We start from the raw sequence: 23,202 nt of genomic DNA, 5'->3' as shown, positions 1-23,202 counted from the left end.
GATACTAGGCAGATCTTCGCTTGACCAGGTGCGCGGCTACCGTTTCGTCGAAACCTGTGGCGCTGGCTCTGCCCGCATGATTGATCGGGGCTGATAAACGAGCAGTGCAATCGGACAGACGCCCTGGTGTCGCCGCTATCGGTAAAGTACTCGTGCAACGTAGGCAAGTGCAGGAGTATTGAGAGCTCTCCACAAGTCATACTATTCGCACTTTTACTGTCACCTTAGACCGCAATGAAACCAAACAAGAAGACGACTTTGTGTCGGCAACTGAATGCCGATCGCCAACCCTTTGACGAGTTCCGGAGGAGAGCTGTGGCAGCTGCGGCGAAGCAGCCAAAGACCGCTGGCATAACACTAGACCTCTGCGAATGGCTTGATGACGCCGATGAAGGAATCGAGATACCTGGCCTGAAATCCGGATCAGATCTCGAGTCGGCGAGTAAAGGGATGGTTCGCGTGATGTGAGTACATCCGCCAGAAGCATCCAATGTACTGATCATCATAGACTTGCGCCTCGCGACACACCAACACCAGGAGCAGCTGCGTTGGTAGAGCTTTTCGACTCATGCAGTATTCCCAGCGCCTTTGTGGACGAGAGCCTGCGAGACGTTTCTCAATCTTTCGCAGCGTGCGAAGACGCCGATGGCACGACGTGGATCTGGTTCCACCTCTTGTGTAAAACGTTAGCAGTGATCGATAACAAGATCGCCCCGGGCCCAGGTTTCGTGGAGGCTGAGGGCAAAGAAGCTAAGAGTCGACAGGCGGCGCGAGCTCAAAGCCAGGCGAACTTTTCCTGGATCAAGACAGGCATCGTGTTGAAGATCCGGAAACAATCAGACGACCCGCCTCCGCCTGTACGAACATCGAGTTCTGACAGCGATAAGACGTTGGCTCCTACCCCGACCAAAGCCGCGGTAGAGCTGATATGTTTCGGCGCACCCAGTACCCTACGGGACCGAATTCGGGCACTGACGAAGACGACATCGTGCGAGGTATTGCTGGAAGATCCGCATATGCTGCTCGAGCTCGTGTTCGAGGAGATGTACAAGCTCCTGGACTGGACAGCCTGGGCTGTGTCGGATACGTTCGGGCCTTTGGAGACGGTGCGTGCGCTCCTTTTTCGACCAAGTGTCATGCTAATGTACTGTCAGCAAACCTTAGGGATAGCCAGTAGGGTTGGAAAAGCGACAGAGGAACTGCCGAAGGACCTCTTCACTGGGCTTCACAACCTGGCCAAGCATGCCATATATCTCCACGAGAACTGTGAAGCAGCATTAGCCACACTAAACGATCTGTATACCCATCATACAGCGCTGATGGGCACTGATCCAAATACCTTACAGAGACAAACCAAAGAAGCACTCAAATATCGACAGACTCTATTCGAATCGACGCAGCGACGGCTGACAAGTCTCAATGCGCGGATCTCGAACATCATCGGCTTGTCGTTCAACATCGTCACGCAGGGCGATAGCAAGTTGATGCAGTCGGAGAACCAGAGTATGAAGACAATCGCCGTCATGACGCTATGGTTCATGCCGCTAGGCACGGTAGCTTCCATCTTCGGTAGCCAGTTCATGAAGCTGCAGGATGAGTGGCCGCATCATATTACCGTCTCGCAGGACTTTTGGCTGATGTGGGGTATGTGAACTGCCACGACCTGCTCGTAAGACGCGCGCTGATCCTTTATCGCAGTCATCGCGGTTCCTTTGACCCTCGCGGTCCTGTTGAGTAAGTGCAACCCGGATCCGAGGCCGCTGAAGACGTGCGCTGACCCAACCGGCAGTTTGGCGGGTGTGGTACATGGACGCAAGGCACAGATTGATAGACGGAGTGGAAAAGAAGCAGGGTGAACATGGCTATATGGGGTGGAAGACGTTGCCTCAGACGCTGCGCAGGGTGAAGGCGAGAAGAAGCGTGCCAGATGTGTGAGCGCCGAGGTGCAAGGTCGATGACGTAATATGGGCGGAGCGACCTCGGCAGCTGCCGCCGCGGCTCCATGGGCCCTTCCATCTCGGACTGCCCTGCCATCGCTCCATACCTCGCCAGCGCTCAGGAGTGTAGCATGTGCTGTAGATGCGCCATGGCGACTTCAGGTCTCGGGCCCATGGCAACAACTATACAACGCTTCAGCTCTTATCATCTGTATTTCAATGCCACAACGAGACGTATCCTTTCATTGGAATGAATCAATACAACCACAATCTTGGGATGGGACGACAACGTCATCTAGTCGTTTCTCGCCCACCTGAAACGAGCGATGAGCCCATGCGTCCCGTAACCCCATCAGCGCGTACTCCCGAGTCGCAGCTGTCATTAGAATCGGACCTCGGGATGGATTAATGAGAGAGCTTACACCCGCCACTACTTCTGCCACGCAATATCCCCATCTCCACTACCCTCATATCATCCCATGATCCACCCCCAACCCCAACCCCACCATCCCCTCCCCATCCCTCTGCGCAATATCCACCGCGCCACTAACCTCAATAAAGTCCTCCAACTCCTCACTCGTAGTCTTCAGTTTCTCCTTCACAGCCGTCACACCCTCGGTCCCCACAATATGTCTCGCAGGAGGATTATCATGCCCCCCAATCGCCGTAAGCGCATGCACCGTCTCCGCGATCAAATTGCTCTTAACCCCCACCGGCAACGGCGCATACAGACTCGTCACCGTATCTGAACTCAACAAATCGCCCATGGTGGGCTCCGCATCCGGGTTGGTGTCTGACATTACGCTTTCGTCTCCGGGGGATTTTGTTGTATTGGTTGTGTTTTCGTCGAAGGGGGGATGGGCAGACGGGTTGTTGATTCTTTCTAGTTTGTCGAGGAGGCCGGAGAAGATTTCGCGGGCTAGGGGCGCGGGGTTCTCGCCTTGTAGGTATTCGGACATTGGGGGGACGGAGGTTATTCGGTTGGTGAGGACGTTGACTTCCATGTTGGCTTGGACGAGGGACATTTTTACGTTGAAGGGGGCGATTTCGTAGGCGAGGCTCTGGGTAATGTTAATTAGGGCGGTAGCAACGGCGGGGATAGTGCTTTCGTACGTCGCAGTAGCCTTCGACTGCCCATTGAGAAGAGCAGTACATGCCTAGACCGGGTGTTCCCAGATGGCCAGCTGGGAAGGGTCAGATAAGGAAATCTTCGAATGGTGATGGTGACTCACTAATACCAGTTATCACGATGATGTGACCATTTTTCCGTTCGCGCATGATCGGAAGTACGGCTTTGATGATGTTGACGTTCGCGAAGAAGTTGATCTCAAAGATCTCGTCGACCAGACTTCTTGTCCGGCTAGTCTGCGCGAGTTCCTCTACGGAGCCGATCACAGCTATATGAATGACATGTCAGTTTCACCTGGGGAAGCAGGGCAGGATCGCAACCTTCGCTCGCAGCACACAATAACACGTCGATGCGCCCAAACGCCTCCACAGCCTCAGCAACAGCTGCTTGACATTGGCCGACCACCCTACAAAAAAAAGCCGTCAGCAATGCGCAACACCTCACGAGAAATACCGGTATCAGATACTCACCTACTATCTAACCCAACGACCCTCAAATGCTCGCGCCATCGGTCCGTTTGTTTCACATCCTCCAAAAACGTCCGAAAATCCTCACTCTGGCCTTCTCTTTTCTCAAACTCCAGCGGCATAACGCCCGCGACAACATAATCGCCATGTTCCAGCACTTGCCGCGCTAACGCGATGGCAATAGGCGATGCGCCTCTTGTGATGAACCAAACGCGCGGAGCATTGTGGGGCGGGAAATGCGGCGACTTTGGCCGTGGCGGCTTCGACGACGCAGATAATGGCGCATTACTTGTCATGTCGGGGTCGGAAGGAATGGGGTGTACTTCATGTTGGCGGGCGCGTCTTCATGCTGCGGCGATGGGGATGCGCGGTGGAGACCGGGTATGTGGGGCAAGGAGGGCGCAACGCCGCTAGTGGTGAGACTTAGCGTGGTCGAAAATGACTGTACGAGCAGAAACACCATCACGACTCTGCCAAGACTTTGAGATATTGCGCATTTGGCAGTAAGAACAAGCAGAGTCTTGAAAGGATATATGTAGAGATACTGGAGATCTCCTTTCCGTTGTTGTTCTAACATCCAACCTCAACCTACCTCCTGCACACACAAACAAGCCGCCCTTTCACCTTCACTTCAGGTATGTCAACTCAGTCGTCATCGGCCGGCCATGAACCAGCCTCCTCAATTACAACTCTTCTCGTTACTCCCAGCCCCCTGCCGCACAGATGAAGCAGAGTCTTCAGCTCCTTCAGTCTCAAATCTTTCTCTCCAACCTACACTCAACTACTACACTCCATTTCCACAATTCTTCAATCAATTCCCGAAAAGCACTTCTGTCTATATCTTCAAAACATCCATCATCTACACCATGAGTCTGCTACTAGACCAGTTCACCAACAGTTGGACTGACCAGTTTCCGGACTACAGCAATCAAACCACCTACACCTTGCCTTCCGACGGCACTGTCCAGTTTGATCTGGCAAAGTGGTTGGCGAACGCCCAAGAAGAGCTACAGATCGAAGAAGAGCGCTGGCTCGCTGACGATTTCGACATCAACGAGCCTGCTCCGCGACCGGTCAAGATCCGAGCTAGAGACTCCGCGCAGTGGATCAAGAAAGACAACCGCAACTTCACTGGCCGTCGCAAGCGTAGACGTGAACTCCCTGTTCCGCGCGCCTTCAACAAGCCATTCACGCTCATGCAGCACCAACGCCATTCCATCCACCTCATGGGCAGGGTCCTCAATGTCCGCACCAATGGATCACCCTTCACGCTCGTCCTTGATGACCTCAACCAGCGTGCCGACATCTTCATTAGTGAGATCACCCGCCGCGCCCTCTCTCGCAACGTCAACGTCGTCTTCGTCACATTCGAGTCTGGCCAAGCCATGGCACCGATCCGCACCGTTCAGGGCTTCGGCATGACGAGCGACGAGATCCTGAAGGCTTTGCGCAAGGCCATGGACGATGCCAAGGAGAGCATCGTCGTCATCGACAACCTCCACGAGCTCCTCTACACTTACGGCGTCGACATGACCGCGCTATTCCAGCTCGTCGTCCACAAGTACGCTTCCACCCTCGTCGGCATCTACCACCAAGACCTGCTCGACAACCCGACCGAGTCACCATACGCCCCACAACCCCTGGAGCTGATCAAGTACATGGCCACCTCCATCATAACCTGCAAGTCCTTCGCGCACTGCCTCGCCGCCAAAGCCGCCGCAGAGCGCAGCCTTCCCGAGCCCACCTGGGGCATGCTGGAAGCCGCCGAAGGAATCATCCAAGACCTCGACGCCAACGACAACCGCGGCATAGTCATGGAAGCAGAGTTCCGCCGCAAGTCCGGTAAGCCAGAAGGCGAAACCTACTTCCTCCGCACGCCTCGCCCAGAAGACTATCACGACCCCATGCCTGGCATCCCCAACGGCACTCTCAAGCAGGAATACGTTATCCTCCTGGATATGCAGCCCGCATACGCCGGCAACGTGTCCGGCCTCATCCAAGATGCCGCTGAGAATCCCAACTCGACTTTCAACCTTGCGCTCACGGAGAAGCAGAAGCAGGCGAGGGAGGAGGTCGTGCTGCCTTACTTTGATGCGCAGAAGGGTGAGGGTGCTGGCGAGGGTGGGCGTATCTTGTATGACATGGGCTCTGAAGATGACTTTGACGAGGAGGAGGATGAGATTTGAGGATGCTTGGTGCGTCATTGGGTTGAGGATATGGGCGCTGGTCGCAGGTTTGAGTTGAACTTCTGAGATACCCTGTCTGGTAGGGCGACGGCGTTACGGCAATCATTGATGGGAGAGCGAGATGCGCGATGCGCAGGCAATGAGATGAGAGCACACTGCGAGAAAGCTTTTGCCTTCCATTGGGAGACGGTCTTACAGACGGATGGTGTTGCGTCTTCTCAAGATGCAGCAGTCGTACATAACGAATAACATGATAAAACCTATCGATACTGCGCTTTGCATGACATAATCGAAGTGCTTCTCAGCCTACTAACCTATCTCTTCGACTTCCACGTATCGTGATCTCGACTCGCGCATAGCACCTGCACCATGGTAGGGCTGAACCCTCAGCCTTGGCGCCCAAACTCCCCCAACTCACCAAATAATTCCCTTGCGCCAACTACACCCACACCCCCCACACCCCCCTCCCCACCATGGCAGACAACGAGCGACCACGCGCAGCCTACAGCGACCCCTTCGAGCGCGACACCCGGCGCGCACCCCGCGAAACCCGCGATCGAGGCGGCACACCCACCGAGCGGCGCGGCAACCGCTCACGCAGTCCACAAGAGCGCGGCGCCCGACGCGACAACCGGTACCGCTCGAGATCGCCTTTCCGAAAAGACGAGCGCGATGGTGGAGTCAGGGGAGGAAGAGGACGAGGACGTGGTGGACATGACCGCGGACGGGGCCGCGACGACAGGAGAGGAGGTGGAGGTGGCAGAGACGAGCGCCCCAACTTCCGCGACCGCTCGCCCCAACCGCCCAAAGGGCCTCGAAGCGATAACGCGCCTCCTGCTCGCAGCTCCCGACCTCCTCCAACCGGTCCCCGGTCCTCCACCGTCGACCCCATCAACCCCATCAAAAGGGAAGAAGAAGCCTCACCCGATGTCGAAATGAAAGACGAGCGCCAGAAGCCAGAAGACATGGACGACGACGAATGGGAGATGCTGAAGATCATGGGGTTCGGCGGGTTCAAAAGCACGAAGAACACAAAGGTACCCGGGAACGATAAGAACTTTGGGGTGAGGAAGGATAAGCAGTTGCAGGCTAGGCAGTATATGAATCGGCAGGGTGGATTTAATAGGCCGTTGAGTCCTGGTAGGAGTTGAGGAGGGGGTTTGGGGACTGAGATTTAGGATTACAGGGTTGGGAGGGATGGAGGAGACCGGGGGTTGGGGTCGGATATGGAGAGATCGAGGAGGAATGGCTCATTTGCAGAGGGTTTATACACTACTTGGCGGTGGCTACTGGGGTCACGATGTCTTTTGTCATTCACATGAGGCACTACCTCGCTGAGCCGGACGCACTTATGCCGCCTTGGGTGACTGGTTGAGTTGTGAGATGCCATGGAAGGGTCTACACTCATAATCACGCGGCTCATGGTATGGTGTCTTCTCTCCCTTTGTACTTGGCGCGGTTTCTTATGAGTCTGACCGAAGCAGAGGAATTTGGGATGCATCAAACCTGGTTGTGAGTAACAGGTACATCAGTCGAGGGAATTTGGCGGCATTCGAGCTCGATAGACTGAGACAGCTACGATATCAATATTTCGTCCGCCTCTTACCGCATTGTGGTGACACATTGAAACATAGATTCATATGCGCACTGATAGTACAGTCGGTGTCATTTTGCTAATTCATGATAGCAGACGAATACATTTGGGCGACGATGGGTGGGTGGGGGAGGCGGAGGGGAGGCGGAGGGGAGGAGGCGGGGAGGTGGAGGAGGTCTCTTTCCTCAACCAAGCCCAACCTAGAACCAGACCGCAGTCTGAGTCAAAGGCGCACTCTATTCTTTCTCTTTCCTCTACCGCTGTGCGTGTGTGGTTGAGTTTGAGCAGGAGTTGAGCGGGTGTGGGTTTGGGACGACCTCGGCCAATCAACGGCCGAGGAAGTTGCGGATGCTCCGCGAAATGTGTCCCAATCCCCCGCAAAGCTCCAGCTCCAGCTCCAGCTTCACTCAACACCATGACACGCGAATCTCGGCATGGCACCCTTTGGAAGGGGCTCACGTGCCTGTTCGCCCTTCAATTGCCCCTCGTGAGCGCGCAGGTCGCCGAAATCGAGAAAGCCACCAATGCGAGCTTGCTATGGGGTCCCTACCGCCCCAACCTCTACTTTGGCGTCCGGCCGCGCATTCCCAAGAGCTTGATGGGCGGTCTGATGTGGACGCGCGTTGAAGACTACCAAAGCGTGCAGCATAGTACGTCTGCAATCCTAAGCTTGGACAAAACCCATTGCTGACTGTACAGACTTTCGACACACGTGCGAACAACACGAGCTCGATGGCTACGGCTGGGACGAATACGACGTGCGCAGCGGCGGCCGACAGACGATCCACGACCCGGCGAATAAGATTGACATCACCACCGAGTTCATCAAATTCCCTGGCGGAGAGCATGGCGGCAGCTGGGGCGCGAGGATCAAAGGCACGCCACGAGAAGACGCTGGCCCAAACCTACGCACGACTGTCGTCTGGTACAACACGCTCGCTGGATTTGGCAACTTGGGCATTGAAGATGTCGACCCCGAAGAGCCTGGCATCGAGGGCGATGTAGTTCTGAAAGGGCAGACGAAGGAATTGGGCGAGTTCGAGCTCACTGTCACCAAGGGCACCGGCGAACATCCCATCACTGGACACCCAAGCTACGACGAGAAGCCTCTGGACCGGACACTGGCACACAGCGGACAGGTGCCTGAGGATGCGCTGTGGCAGGTCAAGGCCATGATGTTTGCGCACATGAAGGGCCAGATCGACGTCCTGGTCCCCAAGTACGGCGAGGACAACCCACCACCCCCTGCGCAGGTCTACACTATCCAGCATCTGCCGGGCAAGGGTAACATGCACCTGGTTCAGAAGGTCTTTGAGGGTCCCTTCGAGTTCGACATCATCTTCTCATCTGCATCGGCGCCGGAGAAGATCACATCCGAGCATCTCACTGAGCAGATTGATTCAGTCACTTCCAGCTTCTCGACTCGCTTCACGGACATCTTCAAGCCCCAGACGCCATTTGTCAAGGAGCGCTACGAGGAATTCGGCAAGTCGCTCTTCTCGAACCTTATCGGCGGCATCGGCTACTTCTTCGGTGACTCTCGCGTCGACCGATCCTACGACCCCGCCTACGAAGAGGATAGCGAAGGTTTCTGGGAGGAGGCGGCTGAGGCGCGAGCTAGGAACCCAGCTCAGCTGGAAGGACCGTCCGAGTTGTTCACTGCCATCCCGTCGCGACCTTTCTTCCCTCGTGGTTTCCTTTGGGATGAGGGCTTCCATCTGTTGCCTGTCATCGATTGGGATGCAGACCTCACGCTTGACATTATTAAAAGCTGGTTCAAGCTGATGGATGATGACGGCTGGATTGGTCGCGAACAGATCCTCGGTCCTGAAGCTCGCAGCAAGGTGCCAGAGGAGTTCCAGATTCAATACCCTCACTACGCCAACCCGCCCACACTCTTCATGGTCATCACGTCGTTCCTCGACAAGCTCGATGCTATGAAGACTGACACTAGTAGCGAGAAGTTGCAGCAACAGAAGTCGTACTCGATGCAACTCTCGAACCGCGAAGCCGCCCTGGAATACCTCCGTTCGCTCTACCCACTCCTCAAGCGCAACTACTTCTGGTACCGCAAGACCCAGGCTGGCGACATCAAGAGCTACGACCGAGAGGCCTTCTCCACCAAAGAGGGCTACAGGTGGCGCGGACGTACGCCTTCACACATCCTCACCTCTGGTCTCGACGACTACCCTCGCGCTCAGCCACCACACCCGGGTGAGCTGCACGTCGACCTGATCAGTTGGATGGGTATGATGACTCGCGCAATCAAGCGCATCGCAATCTACCTTGACGAGCAAGACGACGCCGCCGAATTCGCACGCTATGACGAAGCGATTGTTCGCAACATCGACGACCTCCACTGGTCAAAGAAGGACAAGACCTACTGCGACGCCACCATCGACGACTACGAAGAGCACTCGCTCGTCTGCCACAAGGGCTACATTTCTCTATTCCCCTTCCTGACGGGCTTGGTCGACAAGGACAGCGATAGACTAGGCGCTATACTCGACCTGATAGAGGACGAAGAGGAGCTCTGGAGCCCTTACGGCATCAGGAGTCTAAGCAAAAGCGACGAGTTCTACCACACAGCGGAAGACTACTGGCGCGGTCCCGTCTGGATGCCTATCAACTACCTCGCTGTTTCGCAACTACTTGTAAGTCTCCCGAACCTTTTCCTTCCCATGATGCAGGTATACTAATTGCGCGGTTCTAGAACGTCGCAACATCACCCGGCCCTCACCGCGCTCGCGCCACAAAGATCTACACCGAACTCCGCAGGAACCTCGTCAATACTGTGTACGAGAGCTGGAAGGAGACGGGCTTTGCTTGGGAGCAATACAACCCTGAGACTGGCAAAGGGCAGCGTACGCAGCACTTCACTGGCTGGACTAGTTTGGTCGTTAAGATTATGGCTATGCCGGATTTGAGTGGAGGGGAGGAGCAGGTCAGGGATGAGTTGTAGATGGGTCTGGGATGGGGAGATGGGGTATCAAGAGAGGTGGGACTGGGGTCATGTCGTGGGCATGGACAAATCGACCAGGTGACGCGGTCAAGACGACTGCTCACGCATCGCGCGCATGTCTACGACCCTTCAATTCTACGTCCAACTGTGGAGGCTCCATGCCTAATTCGTTGAGACTGGGCAATTAACTGCTTGTACTTCGAGTGACGCCACGATCGCCATGGACTTCCAGGAGCGAATGTTAACCTCGGGGGCTGCGGTCGCTGTTCGATCCACCAAGGCATCTCGTTCTTCATAATGCAGCTGGCGTGCGGCGAGGTCTAAGTTAAGCCGGAAGAGCAAAAAGAAAAGTGATCTTACAGATTCTGCGCAAGGCAGGCTTTGTAGCCGGTGGCGCAATACATACATGAACGCTACCAACGCGTACAGAAGCACTCATCCTCAGAAGCCCACTAGTCGACTACGAGATAGTCTGTGGTGTATCTAGCAGGCAGATCTAGAGTGCACGTCAACGCCGTGCAGAACACATTGGAGTGGCGACGGCATGCTTTCCTGTCGTGGAGAATTGCGCTTGCTTTTTACCGGTGTATCTGCGAGAACAGCGGCCCGCAGCGACCTGCATCCGTCATGCACAGCCAGCTCCGATGTTTTGCAGGCGCTGTCGTTTGTGGTGGTGTGGATTGTCGTCCTTTGCGCGAGAGCGGGAAGGATCGCCCCACCTTTGCACTCGGCAAGACCGAACCGCAGTTCTCCGTCGGGCCAGGGAGTCCTTCCGACCACTTCATCGCTCAAGAATATAGACTTCACTTCCAGGCCGCCCCCAGGACTGAGCCCTCTTGTTGCCAGACATCAACATCAGTGCTTCAAAGAATGAGAGGTGGTCCCCGAGCTCCGATTGCATCGTGCATGACAGCTTCGTATATGCGAGCTTTCGGCATCGGCCCGTTGCGCAGTCCGCAGATTAAGCTGCAGCCACTTCATCGACCCATTGTCCTAATTTCGTAAGCCACGTCCGGGCCAAGCGGCGTCGTTAACGTCCTTAACAGCGTCGAGGGTTCTATCATGATAGGTACTGACTCATGCGAACGAACTAGCATTGGCGTTGATTGAACGGTGTGCGTCATGTCAGGCGCCTGCACAACACGTATAACTTCGGGATGATTGCGCATACGATTCTTAAGTCATCGCTGGAAACTAGTAGACCATCTTGGGAGTGCCTAGTAAGCGACTGGAGAGGACGGAAACTGTGTCGTCACTACGTACCTGCTCGAGGCTGCATGAAGTTGCGGTCAGCATCTCAAGCGACGCGAAGGTCGAGGGCAAAGACGAGACCAATCATGTTTCAACACAAGAGGCTTCAGCGCAATCCAGCATAGCATGCGATGGTGTGGTGTAGGGAAGGTCTCACGGACGGCTGCCGATGTCGCGATAGCAATATTTTCCATTGTGCGCATCAGTGCGAAGCCGACTCCAGAGTCCATTAGGGGCATAGTAGCAACACTACAGCGATGCTCACACCACCACGGCCTACTAGGTCTTGAGCTAGGACTTTCGTTGCCGGGCGCGCAGTGAGGCCGGTTGTTCGCTCCCGTCTTCGAGCAACCAGGACCGCTGCAGCAACTAATGAGCCGACATGCGAAATCGCATCAGAAGTTACCAATCGAGCTGACCGGTTTGAAAGCTTAGAAAAAGCATCGCGAGCTAGTTCTGAAACGGAAAAAGGGACTGTTAATGCGACGAGCCCTCCAGGTACCTTCGGGGTACATAAAGTACTGCAACTTCAGTACAGAGTCCTTATCCGCTCCAGGTCATTCTCGCTCAGCTCCTGAAGTGTCAAATCCAAAACGACTAAGGTCTTCTTCTCGATTTCATCACTACCCAATTCAAGCCATTCAAGATGACTTCCTCCGACGGCATCCCACCCCCAGAAGTCCGCACCCGCATCCTCAACATGTCCTCGCGACGGGCCCTCATAAGCAATGAGCGCGGTACCAACCATCTGAGCCACTACGACAGCACAGTAACCTACGACGACCACTACTGGTACATCAAGCCGGGCAAAGACGAGAACGCCGGCCTCTACCTCATCGTAAGCGCCTACACGGGCCGCGCCCTCTGGGCAAACCACCGCAACGGCGCAAACGGCGGAAACGGCGAGGTAGGCACCTGCGACCCGCCAGGTTCATACCCAGACCAATACTTCGACCTCGCACAGACCCAAGGCACGGGCGTGCGAAACAAGCAGTTCCGTCTGCACTCCCCTGCGGGAAATGGCAATGTCTTCTCGAGGACTCATTCAAAGCCTGAACTAGGTTGTTTGTCGGACTCGGACAAGATCTACGACGACCACTGGTTCACGTTCGAGATGGAGCCGTTGAAGTTCGTCAGGATCGACTATGACGAGCAGCATCCGGAGATCCTCACGTCGCCCCGCCCCAAGGAAATAGCCCAGCAAACAGCGATGAACCATTTGGATATTGAGACGACGCAGGAAGTGACGATTAGCAAGGAGACGGAAATCCAGTCGACCTTCACTTCGGAGGTTGGGCTTTCTGTCACGGCTTCGGTCGAGTTCAGTTGCGGGGTGCCGCTGATTGCGGAGGGCAAGGTGGGCCTTAGTACGACGCTAGATACGAGGATGTCGTGGGGCACTACGAATGTCACGAAGCAGAAGTGGGAGGCGAAGGTGGTGCTCAAGTGCCCGCCCAAGTCGGCTACGATTTGCACGGCTTCGGTGGTGGAGACTAGGTTTCGCATGCCGTTTGTGTCATACTGGAAGACGGAGGAGGGGGGGAAGGAAGTGAAGCTCAAGGGCGTTTATGAGGGGCAGAGTTGTGCTAGTTTGAGCACTGTGTCTTCGTATGGCGACTACGTGGCCGAGAAGAAGAAGGCCGAGAACAAGTGATAGTTCATTGTATGCGAAGGGTGGTATAAGAAGGCTTCTAGGGTAGGAAATCAAGGACACTCATTTGCAACGTAGCATTATGCATCACCCTCACGTACCTTACTCATGCCCATAACCTAGTCACACCTCCCTTTGTATTCCGTCTCCGCACCCTAAGCCCATCTACAACTCGTCCCTAACCTAAACGACTCGGTAGGCATAACTGTCACAGTCAGCGGGACGTATGCATAGGGCAAGACGACTATCACGAGGCAGAAGTGGGAAGTCAAGATGCCCCTAAGATGTCCACCCAAGTCTAAGGTTAAGGCCGTTACCACGGTGGTGGAAACAAGGATGCGCATGGCTTTTGTGTCGTACTAGAAGACGAAGTCCGGTAAAGAAGTTCAATTGAACGGAACTTACGAAGGGCAGAACTGTGTTGGCTTGCATACAGAAGTTCCGCAGACGAAGTACGAAGACCCTGAGAAGGACGGAAAGCCTAAGGGGCTGTTCTGAGCCAAGGGGTCATTCTACCCCATTCGATAGCCACACTTGTACCCTTACGAAGGGTCTCACAGTAGAACTTTAATAACACATTCATTTTGCGACGTGGCGCTACGTCTTGCGCAAGTGTGATATTAATCGCGAAGTCTACATTGTGCTTGTCGTTCTGTTCTATGTGAGCGTAGTTCGCTCGTCGGAAGACGCGCACGAGCGGGGTTTGTGTAATGTCGCGTCAAGTGGTCATCTATCGCCAGCGGATTGTCTTATCGTGATAGCTATTGCAGCAGCTCGAGACTTGTAGATCGATCGATACGAACGGAAGATGATATGGAGCATCGTCGGCGGGTGTTAAGTAGCACGTGGTGGTGAGGTATAGAATATATTAGGGACGACCTGCAACTACTAATAACTCCTAGGAATTCTCCTCCAGCCTCTGTGGCCCGACCTGCATGACTTCTCATCCAAAGGGGGAGATAGAACAAGGAGGCGCTATGCACCCCCGATCTCTCCCGCTTCCTCCGCTTCAAACCTACATGCCAGGAGTGAAGGCGTACTTCTCAAAGTCAGAGGGAACATCTGTGTTGTCGTTCCAAGCCATATCCATCAACGCGTCCGCATCCGCCTGGTCGATTCCCTTGACCTGATAGTGCTTTCCTCCAAGGTACACGCCATAGGGCTCAGTAGAACCAGTGCACTTCCAAACATCATCAGCGTCATCAGTCTGCCTCTTGGAGTTGGAGTCGCTGCCGTCCGAACCAGGCTCGGTCCAGCTGAAACCGTGGAAGTTGCCACCAGTGATGCAAGTCGAAGTCTCAGTGATGCGAAGCTTCTGGTCGATATTACCGCACTGGAGCAGGCCATCGTCGTTGGACTCGGGGCCCTCGTCCCAGGCAATGAATCGCTTCTCGCCACATTCTTGTACTGCAGATGGTGTGTTAGTACGATGTGGCTTTTGCGTGAGGTTAGAGCATGTGTAGACGTACCTTCGAGCTTGCCGGACTGGACGGTGGTTACGCCCTTGGCGATGGCATCGGCAATGTCAGTTGCGTTTGCTGTGATGGACACGGCGCAGATGTTGTGGTCGATGTCCTTGAAGAAGAAGGCGCATCCGGAGCATCCGGGCTTGGTGTAGGTGTAGATGTTGTCAGCTGCGACGAGGCTGCTGAGGGTACCGACGGCGGCGATGGTAGAGAGAGCGAAACGCATGGTGAATTGAGTTGGTTGTTTGAGTGAGTGGTTTGAGGCGTTGAGCGTTCGTTGCAGGTCTGTGGTGATGGAAGCGAAGGAACTGTAAGTTGTACCGATATCAACACGGGCGACGTGATGGCTTTTATGGTGGTCGTACCATCTTCACGATGCCATGCCAGCGGTTGATGCCGGCTACACCGTGCTGGCCGCTAGTAAGCACCGGATTACCACCTGAACTTTACCATCACACCATCCAACATCGCAGAAGGTTCTGATGAAGCGGGAGATTTGTACCGACATCTCACCCCGACCTGTAGAGTATTGCGATCGAATGGGCGGTGCACCCACGAGCGCGGTCTTGGTGTACTGGTCTGATGACATCAGCACCGGCTTACGACCTAGACCTTGGTATTGGGATCCCAAAATCAGACATTGCGGGGCAGATCCACAGCATCGAAATTGTGATCTTCTCGGTCATGCGATTGTTGCGCATGTTGGCCATCGCATGTGGTCGCGATGAAGTTGGGAATTGGAGGGGCGACACCGCCTTGCGCTCGATACTTTCGCCTGCGCTGCACTAGAACTCAACGAAACCTTCGAGAAGCAGCATTCCGGTGAGCGATGCGGTGAACCGACATGCGCGATGCGATGTGTGTACACGGCGAGTACTTCTATGGTAATTGTGAGGAATTGTACCGGCATTAGCCTGAGGGACATGCTCGGCGCTCTAAATCGCGTCGCGTCGCGTCTGCCGAACAGCTCCGCGTCTTGTTGAAGGTGAGATAGATGAACGAGACGGGCTTATGACGGATGATCTTTCTGCTGCGCCTTGTTCTTGGGTCATCGCCCGATCGCGACCGTCGCAATTACCTGAAGCTCACCTTGAGGCTATTCTACAGTACATGGTGGTGCTATGCCGTATATGACATTCCGATGCTTCCGATACTTCCGCAACACCCCACGAAACCTTCACAAACCCTTCTCAGTTATCTCATTGGTACGGCACGATATGAAGACCTTCATGACTGTTCCCACAGCTCGTAATACCGCCCTTTCTTCTTGCACAACTCTTCGTGCGTTCCCCTCTCTACGACACTCCCCTCATGCAGGACCAGAATGGAGCTCGCATCTACAATTGTACTCAATCGATGCGCGATGACAATTACAATCCTTCCCTCTTTGAGCTTCTCAAGTGCTGTCTTGATATGCCTCTCTGTCACTGTGTCTACCGCACTCGTCGCCTCATCCAGCAGAACAATCGGTGCGTCCTTGAGAAGCGCCCTCGCAATCGCAAGTCTTTGCGCCTCGCCACCCGACAGCTTGACACCGCGCTCGCCGACGTGCGTATTGTAGGCCTTAGGATAGCGCATGATGGTGTCGTGAATCGCGGCTGCACGACACACTTCGTAAACCTCTTCGTCGGTCGCGCTCTCGCGTGCGTATCGCACGTTTTCCATGATTGAGGTGTTGAAGAACGTGGGTGCCTGTGGAACCACGCTTACGGCGTCGCGAAGTGAACTCAATGTGACGTGTCGGATGTTCTGCTTGGCGATGGTGATGCTGCCGGATGTAACGTCGTGTAGACGTAGCAGGAGTTTTAGGATCGACGATTTGCCGGCCCCGGTTTGGCCTACGAGAGCGACGGTCTGACCTGGCAACGCCGTGAACGAGACGTCGCGGAGTGCGTAGCGGCTGGAATCGTACTTGAAGGACACGTCTTCAAATCGGACTTCGCCATCCTGCACGGCGAGCGGGTAAGCTTCTGGTGCGTCTGTGACTGTTGGCTGGGTTTGCAGAAGGTGAAGAACTCGTTCCGCGTCCACAAAGTCACGCACCAACCACCGGACATGTTCTGTCAAAAACTTCAGCGGATAGACGATGGAATCCCAGTATGTGAGGAAGAAGACGAAGTCTCCCGGGGATGCCGTGCCTGCAGCGATGCGCTGGAAGATGAGGTAAGCCAGGGCGAAGAAGGTCGTTGGCACTAGCAGCTCGACAACAGCTTTGATCAACGCTTCTCGCACTTCGAAACGTGTCCTTGCCGTCATATGGTCGCCTACAGCACTAGAAAGTACACTAGCTTCCCTCTTGAATTGGTTGAAGTACGCCACAGTCTGCCAACCTTGTATTGCTTGGTGCATCTTTCGTATCTGTATTCGCTCAGCCTTCGTCACTTTTCTTCTGAGGCCGGTTGTGAACCGCGACGACAAGGCTTCCCCAGCCAGGAAGGCGGTTGATGCGCCAAGCAGAACCATGCCCACCGCTGGAGTAAACTTCCGGTAGAAGATGGTACAAGCAACGACAACGTCGATCAAGGTCGGTAAGATCTCGATGACCACCATCTCGAGGACGTTTCCCAGCGCTTCGCCTTGCTCAACGGCCTTCATGACCTCGGCTGAGTCTTGCGTAGAGTGGAAATCGATCGACTGCGACATGACGTGACTGAAAGCAGCGTTGGTCAACTGCTTGTACGAGAACTGCTTGACGGGTATCTTTGACAGCTCTTGAACGAAGATCAATCCCGACTCGCTGTTGAGGTGATCCAAAAGAAGGAAGACGAGGAGTTCTCGGATAGGTATCGATCCGTGCGTGACTTTGTCCGCAATCACGCCAAGGACGTAGGGGATGGCGACTTGAAGGACACGCTCCATCGCAATCGTGATGAGACAGATAAGTAGACATATCTGCACTTTGACGTCTCGTTTGGGTATGACGTAAGGCAGGAAGATGGTAAAGTCTTTCAGGTAGCCAAGCCAGCCTCCGGTTTGGCGCAACCGCTCGGCACGAGTCTCCTTCACGTCTTCGTCCTCGTCTTCGTCGCTATCATCATCGCTGTCCTCGTCCTCGATCTTCAGGCAGTCTTCCCCCAGTCGCGGAGGAAATGCTGCCTCGAGCAGTGGGTCGGTATCCTTGGAGCCCTGGCCAGGCGACCTCCAGAATTGGAGTGGCATCGTTCGGAGTTGAGAGGGCGTTGTGTGACTCAATGTGCGATCACCGACCGCCTCTTGTATATTTACCTACGAGGGCCATGATGGCGGCGAGATATGAGTGACGATGACTCACGCCAGCCTCTCATTCATTGTGTCTGGACGCGACGCGCATAGAACGCCTTCCACAGACCAATCCAATCGTTGGTGTCGTTTGTCGGTAGTATTGTCAAGCGCTGCGCACAAGGAAAGTGCGCCCTTTCAACCGCGCGACCTTCGGGGGCGCACAGCCACGCCGCCGGTTCTCATGGTGGCTTCAAGGCACCTCTGACGCGATTACTCCTAGCTTGTGACTCAGGCCGTGGCGCAAGCACAGTCCGTGAAGTGGTGTTCTTCGAGACACGCGAATCAACATCAGAAGCGGACCGACTGCGAGCTGCCGGACATCGCAAAGCCCGGTGCCGCGGCGAACTGGCGTATAGAAAAGGGCGTCGCTAGTGGCTGGCCCGCTCGCCTGCTGTGGTCCAGTCTGCCGCGGCCGGACCCTCCGGTCCGCGTGCAGTTGCGAGAGCTCCACAACGTCATCCTCCAGCACAACCTCGCATTCTCCACGCGCATCGTGCAGCGCAATCCTCACGCCTCCAACGCGCACAGCAAATTCGTTCTCGAAGACAGCCCTAGCTTTAAATTCAGTCAGCGGCTCGAATACAACTGCAAGCGGCGCGATAGCCGATAACGCCAGCCTTAAGGCAAGCGACAACGCGCCGCGCTTAGAGCTCTACAAAGTCAACGCCTAGACGCTCGCGCGCGTCCACAACAGCATTAACAGCGTTGTTTTAGCCTCCGCCTAACGAAGGTTTGTTTCTTTGCGAAGCAGACATATAGAATTAGATATAGCAAGCACGCTAGGTTAAGAACCGCGCGAAGCCTACTTAGCGCATCGGCGTCGTTGTTAGACGCTTTAAGAGCAACATGTAGCCTACTCTAGAGAATATCTTAGGTCTACTAGACCTAAGCGATTTTTAGTAAGAGTAATAAGGCTAATAAGAAATAGAGAGGTAGGCCTAAGGTAGTAGCTCTAAGGCTTTTAAACTTTACTATCTAAAGGCCTTACTATAGTTAGAAACCTAATCTATATAAAGTAATAAGAATATATATTCTTACGCTAAACTAGGCTAAGCGTTAGAGCTTACTAATCTAGAATAGTAGAATCTAAAAGTATTCTTATTTAGTATTCTTATAAGTATTACTATTTAAATTCTATTATTTTTATACTATAGATTAATATTTTACTATTAGAATATATCTTTTAAGTAATAATACTAAAAATTATCTACTATTATATATTATATTAAGCTATAGAAAATATAGTATTCTTATAGATTACGTAACTACCTAATACGCTAGCTACTTAAGAAATATTAACTACTATAATAACTATATACTATTTATATAACCTATCTATATTACTTAATATAATTAAGAATATAATATACTATCTATATAAGTATAGAATACTTATCTATAAGTAGTATATAACTACGCTATAAAATCTTAATATATATCTATATTAATATTATAGTATTAGTAGCTAGCTATAGTAGTAGATTATTATAAGTTATAATAATTATAAATAGATTTGTAATCTATAAGAGATTTAGCTACTTATACTAAGTTTATTAGATTTATAACTTTTACTATTAAATTCTATAAAATTTAGTCTATATATATAAATATTCTAGTACTAGTTTTATAGCTTAAGCTAACTCTAGAAGCTTATTTAACTCTATAAGCTAACTCTAGAAGCTTATTTAACTTTATAAGCTAACTCTAGAAGTATATTTAACTTTATAAGTATACTTAGAAAGTATACTCTATAGTATAAGCTAACTCTAGAAGTTTATAAATAGTATAAGTTAACTCTAAAAGTATACTTAATAGTATAAGCTAACTTTAGAAGTATACTTAATACTATAAGTGTTGTAATAGGTATTCGAGCACCTATTAGGTTAATTACGTACTTTCTCTCTTTTATACTAGTGTTTTACGCACTTACCTATATATATTACACTACTCTTATCTAATCTTATAAAGGTAGTAATTATAATTCTAATTACTTAAATCTATTATTTCTAGCTTATTTTTCTCTATAGTTATAAGTCTAGCGCTTTAAAGTATAGGTATTACTCTCTCTACGTAATAATAATACTGTAAATAATATATTTAGACGCTTCTCTAATCTTTATTTAAACTCTCTTCTTATAATAAGTAAAGTAACTAGCTATTACTAGCTCTCTATACATTAACTATATATACCTACTATAGTACCTCTACATTAACTACCTACGCCTACAGCAGCACTTCTTCTAATAACTCTAAGTATATTAGTAATATACGCGCTACTTACTACCTTCTCTATAAGTAGCTATAAGTAACTACAGCCTCTTAGTAAGCTTAACGCTTATTCTAATAAGTAGCGTAATTCTTAAGAGACGCTCTACTTAGCCTAAGTAGTTTATATAGCTTAAATTTAACGCGCGCTCTCTAGAAGTATAGAAAAAAATTAACTTAGTAATACTCTCTTCTAGAAACAGCCTTTTTAAAGCTTCTAATTATTCTATCTACCTAGAAGAAGAAACTAGTAAGCGCAACAAGAAGGCGCTCTAGAATAAGAAACTAGTAGTGTAGAAGCTTAAATCTACTCTTCTAGTAAGTATCTAAAGTAGGCTTAGAAAGCTTAAGAGGTAGGTTAACGTAACTATTAACCTACTTCTACTACTTCTAGTGTAGATTAAGCTAGCTAAGAGCTAAAACTAGTCTTTTTACGCAATTATAAAGTCTCTTAAGATATAACTATAGCCTTATAATAATATAACTAAGAAGTAGGTTAGAAAGAACTACTATACTTACTTAGGTAAGACTAAGCTAGCAAAGACTAATCTAGAGTAGTAGTACTATAAGTAGAACGCGCTCTATATACGCGTAAAAGCGTATAAGCTTTCTAAAGTAGATAGTATACTTACTACTTATAACTTTCTTAACGCGCTAATACCTAGAATAGTAATAGACTAGGTAATTTAGATAAAGTATAATATAATTACTACTTAGGCGCTTAGTGTAAAGATCTTTACACTTTCTTAGCTTAGAATCTTCTTTTTAGCGCTTATATAGTATTAGATAGCCTACTCTAAGTTATATAGAATTTTTACTTCTATTAGAGAAGCTTTATCTACTAATAAGGCTAGCGCTAAGTCTAAGTTACTAAACTAGGCTAAGCCTACTATCTACTCTTACGCTACTCTAGAGTCTTAGACCTACTACTAGCTTATTAAAAAGTACTATAATATACTTACTACTATTAGAGCTAAGTAGAAGCGCCTCTAATAGCTCTTATAAGAGAACAAAAACGTAATTATTAAATGCTTAGGTATAAAGTACTTTAAGAAGGCGCATATAAAGCTTATTAGTAAGAGATACTTTATTCTAAGCCTTTTAGAAAGCTTACATAATAATAAAAGGTACTCTAGAAGCGTAGTTACTACGCTTCTTAACCTAGGCATGCTTTAGCTAACGCTAGGTGTCTACTCTACTATAGACTATAACGCTTACTCTTTCTTAGCTAGCACTATTCTTAATAATAGAGTAGCTATCTACTTAGTTAACTACTTCTTTCTATTATTAGACTTTAAACTAGCTAGAACTCTTAAGATAGTTAAAGTAGGTATATAGGCTTTTTCTATTCTTAGTTATAGTACGCGCGTTCTAAAGAGCTTTATTAAGCTTATAAGTAGTAAACGCGTTAATCTTACGCTTACTAGTGTTATAGTTATAAAGCGCTTCTATATTAATATAGTCTTAGAAGCTTGCCTTAACTAATCTAGAATCTAGTACCTAGGTCTTAATAATACTCTTTATACTAGGTTACTAGTAAGAAGTACTATAGTAGCTACTTTGTAGCGCAGGCTAAATCTTACATTTATAAAATATAAGCTAATTACTATTTATAATACTTCTATTATAAATATAATATTTAAAATAAAATCTAGCTTTATCTTTTAGCTACGTAGTAATTTAGAAAACCTTTAGTATACTTACGCTAGTTACTTAGGCTCTAAGGCGCTTAAGGCACTTATACGTAACGCTTAGAGAGTAAGAATTAAAAAGCCTACGCGCGTATAGTGTAAGTTCTACGCTCTATCTTATATAAAGTAAGTTATTTCTTATTAGCTAAAGAAGTAAGCTCTCTAACTCTTCTAGAGAATTACGTAGAACTTTTTTAATATACCTAAAAAGCGCTTAGAAAAGAAGTAGATTCTACTTATTAAGAATAAGTATAGTAGTAAAGTCTACCTTTACCTACTCTTCTCTAAGAAGATAGAAGAGATAATAAAGGCTCTTAAGAAGTTTTAAGCGCTTATCTAGACCTATTATTATCTACTTATTATAAGAATTAGCTCTAATAATAACTCTTTAACTAATCTATAGCGTAGTAACTTACGCTATAAGGTATAGGCAAGAAAGTATAGTATTATGCTAGAGCTTACTTCTCTTTATACCTATAAGCCTAATAGAGTAGCTAAAAGAGCTAGATAAGAAATTATTACTAAATAGATTAAGATAAGAGAAAGAGCTAATCTACCTAAGTACCTCTAGATAGAGGTAGCGCTTGCTGCTACTTAGCTCTATAATATAAGCTTCTTATACACCTATACTTTACGCTCTTCTAATAAGAAGTTAGAGTAGTAGTTTATAAAATACTTTAGATAGTACTAGCCTAAGCTTATAAGAAGAGCTTTTACTAATCTATAACCTAATTAGAGTAGCGTATATGTCTATAGGTATTACGCCTATTCTTTAAATAAGAATAGAGTAGCTAGACATAAGCTAAAGAGCTTTAAAACACTACTTAGAGAATATATTAGTTATTTAGTAGGCTATTAAGCTTCTAATATATACTATATATAAGTCTTATTACTAAGAAAAGTGTTTACTACATATAACGTAATGTTTAATAAGTAACTCTTCTATAGTAGTAGAGAGTAGAAGCCTTCTAAGAAGAACGCTTATATTATAGTTAATATTCTCTATAAGAATAAGTAGAAGAACGTAGTAGAGGCTTATAATAAGCTTTTATTACTCTCTTAGCGAGGTAACGTAGACATTAGTAAGCTACTACCTAACTAAATAGATAAGCTACTTAATAGCCTATTAGAAGCTTATCTAGAAGAGTTAGGTCTTATATAAGTAGATCTCTAGGCTAGAGAGATGTAGAGAGTATGTGTAAGGCTTACTAAACGCGCTATAGAACTACTATTACTAGAAGCTATACTAGAGCCTTCTAATATAATAAGTATTACTAAGTAGCTTAGTAATAGACGCGTTAATTCTAGCAAGTACTAGTCTATAGTAACTAGATTAGTAAGC

At 49.9% G+C, this 23,202-nt stretch overlaps 8 protein-coding genes across 8 annotated transcripts; 5 read left to right on the top strand and 3 right to left on the bottom strand.

Moving 5' to 3' along the window:
- Positions 1-234: 234 nt before the first annotated feature.
- Positions 235-1,652, top strand: J4E84_008326 (uncharacterized protein; the record flags this gene model as incomplete). Its single annotated transcript, XM_049390902.1, has 2 exons — positions 235-464; positions 509-1,652. 2 exons carry the CDS (start codon positions 235-237, stop codon positions 1,650-1,652), a joined length of 1,374 nt encoding a protein of 457 aa, XP_049241244.1.
- A 752-nt stretch (positions 1,653-2,404) lies between these two features.
- Positions 2,405-3,829, bottom strand: J4E84_008325 (uncharacterized protein; the record flags this gene model as incomplete). Its single annotated transcript, XM_049390901.1, has 5 exons — positions 2,405-2,998; positions 3,051-3,121; positions 3,170-3,334; positions 3,387-3,472; positions 3,537-3,829. 5 exons carry the CDS (start codon positions 3,827-3,829, stop codon positions 2,405-2,407), a joined length of 1,209 nt encoding a protein of 402 aa, XP_049241243.1.
- A 570-nt stretch (positions 3,830-4,399) lies between these two features.
- Positions 4,400-5,719, top strand: J4E84_008324 (uncharacterized protein; the record flags this gene model as incomplete). Its single annotated transcript, XM_049390900.1, has 1 exon — positions 4,400-5,719. The coding sequence occupies one exon, from the start codon at positions 4,400-4,402 to the stop codon at positions 5,717-5,719; it is 1,320 nt and encodes a 439-aa protein (XP_049241242.1).
- Positions 5,720-6,192: 473 nt separating this feature from the next.
- J4E84_008323 (uncharacterized protein) lies at positions 6,193-6,870 on the top strand (the record flags this gene model as incomplete). The annotated part of the gene is made up of 1 exon (XM_049390899.1): positions 6,193-6,870. One exon carries the CDS (start codon positions 6,193-6,195, stop codon positions 6,868-6,870), a length of 678 nt encoding a protein of 225 aa, XP_049241241.1.
- Positions 6,871-7,728: 858 nt separating this feature from the next.
- Positions 7,729-10,275, top strand: J4E84_008322 (uncharacterized protein; the record flags this gene model as incomplete). The annotated part of the gene is made up of 3 exons (XM_049390898.1): positions 7,729-7,963; positions 8,013-9,967; positions 10,027-10,275. The coding sequence occupies 3 exons, from the start codon at positions 7,729-7,731 to the stop codon at positions 10,273-10,275; spliced, it is 2,439 nt and encodes an 812-aa protein (XP_049241240.1).
- Positions 10,276-12,172: 1,897 nt separating this feature from the next.
- J4E84_008321 (uncharacterized protein) lies at positions 12,173-13,180 on the top strand (the record flags this gene model as incomplete). The annotated part of the gene is made up of 1 exon (XM_049390897.1): positions 12,173-13,180. The coding sequence occupies one exon, from the start codon at positions 12,173-12,175 to the stop codon at positions 13,178-13,180; it is 1,008 nt and encodes a 335-aa protein (XP_049241239.1).
- Positions 13,181-14,192: 1,012 nt separating this feature from the next.
- J4E84_008320 (uncharacterized protein) lies at positions 14,193-14,869 on the bottom strand (the record flags this gene model as incomplete). The annotated part of the gene is made up of 2 exons (XM_049390896.1): positions 14,193-14,584; positions 14,647-14,869. The coding sequence occupies 2 exons, from the start codon at positions 14,867-14,869 to the stop codon at positions 14,193-14,195; spliced, it is 615 nt and encodes a 204-aa protein (XP_049241238.1).
- A 1,001-nt stretch (positions 14,870-15,870) lies between these two features.
- Positions 15,871-17,802, bottom strand: J4E84_008319 (uncharacterized protein; the record flags this gene model as incomplete). Its single annotated transcript, XM_049390895.1, has 1 exon — positions 15,871-17,802. The coding sequence occupies one exon, from the start codon at positions 17,800-17,802 to the stop codon at positions 15,871-15,873; it is 1,932 nt and encodes a 643-aa protein (XP_049241237.1).
- Between the last annotated feature and the right edge of the window lie 5,400 nt (positions 17,803-23,202).

This window comes from Alternaria hordeiaustralica (genome assembly GCF_023758085.1).
Source record: "Alternaria hordeiaustralica strain BMP 2776 chromosome Unknown scaffold_21, whole genome shotgun sequence".
Taxonomy (NCBI): domain Eukaryota; kingdom Fungi; phylum Ascomycota; class Dothideomycetes; order Pleosporales; family Pleosporaceae; genus Alternaria; species Alternaria hordeiaustralica.
This window is presented reverse-complemented; position numbering and strand designations above follow the sequence as displayed.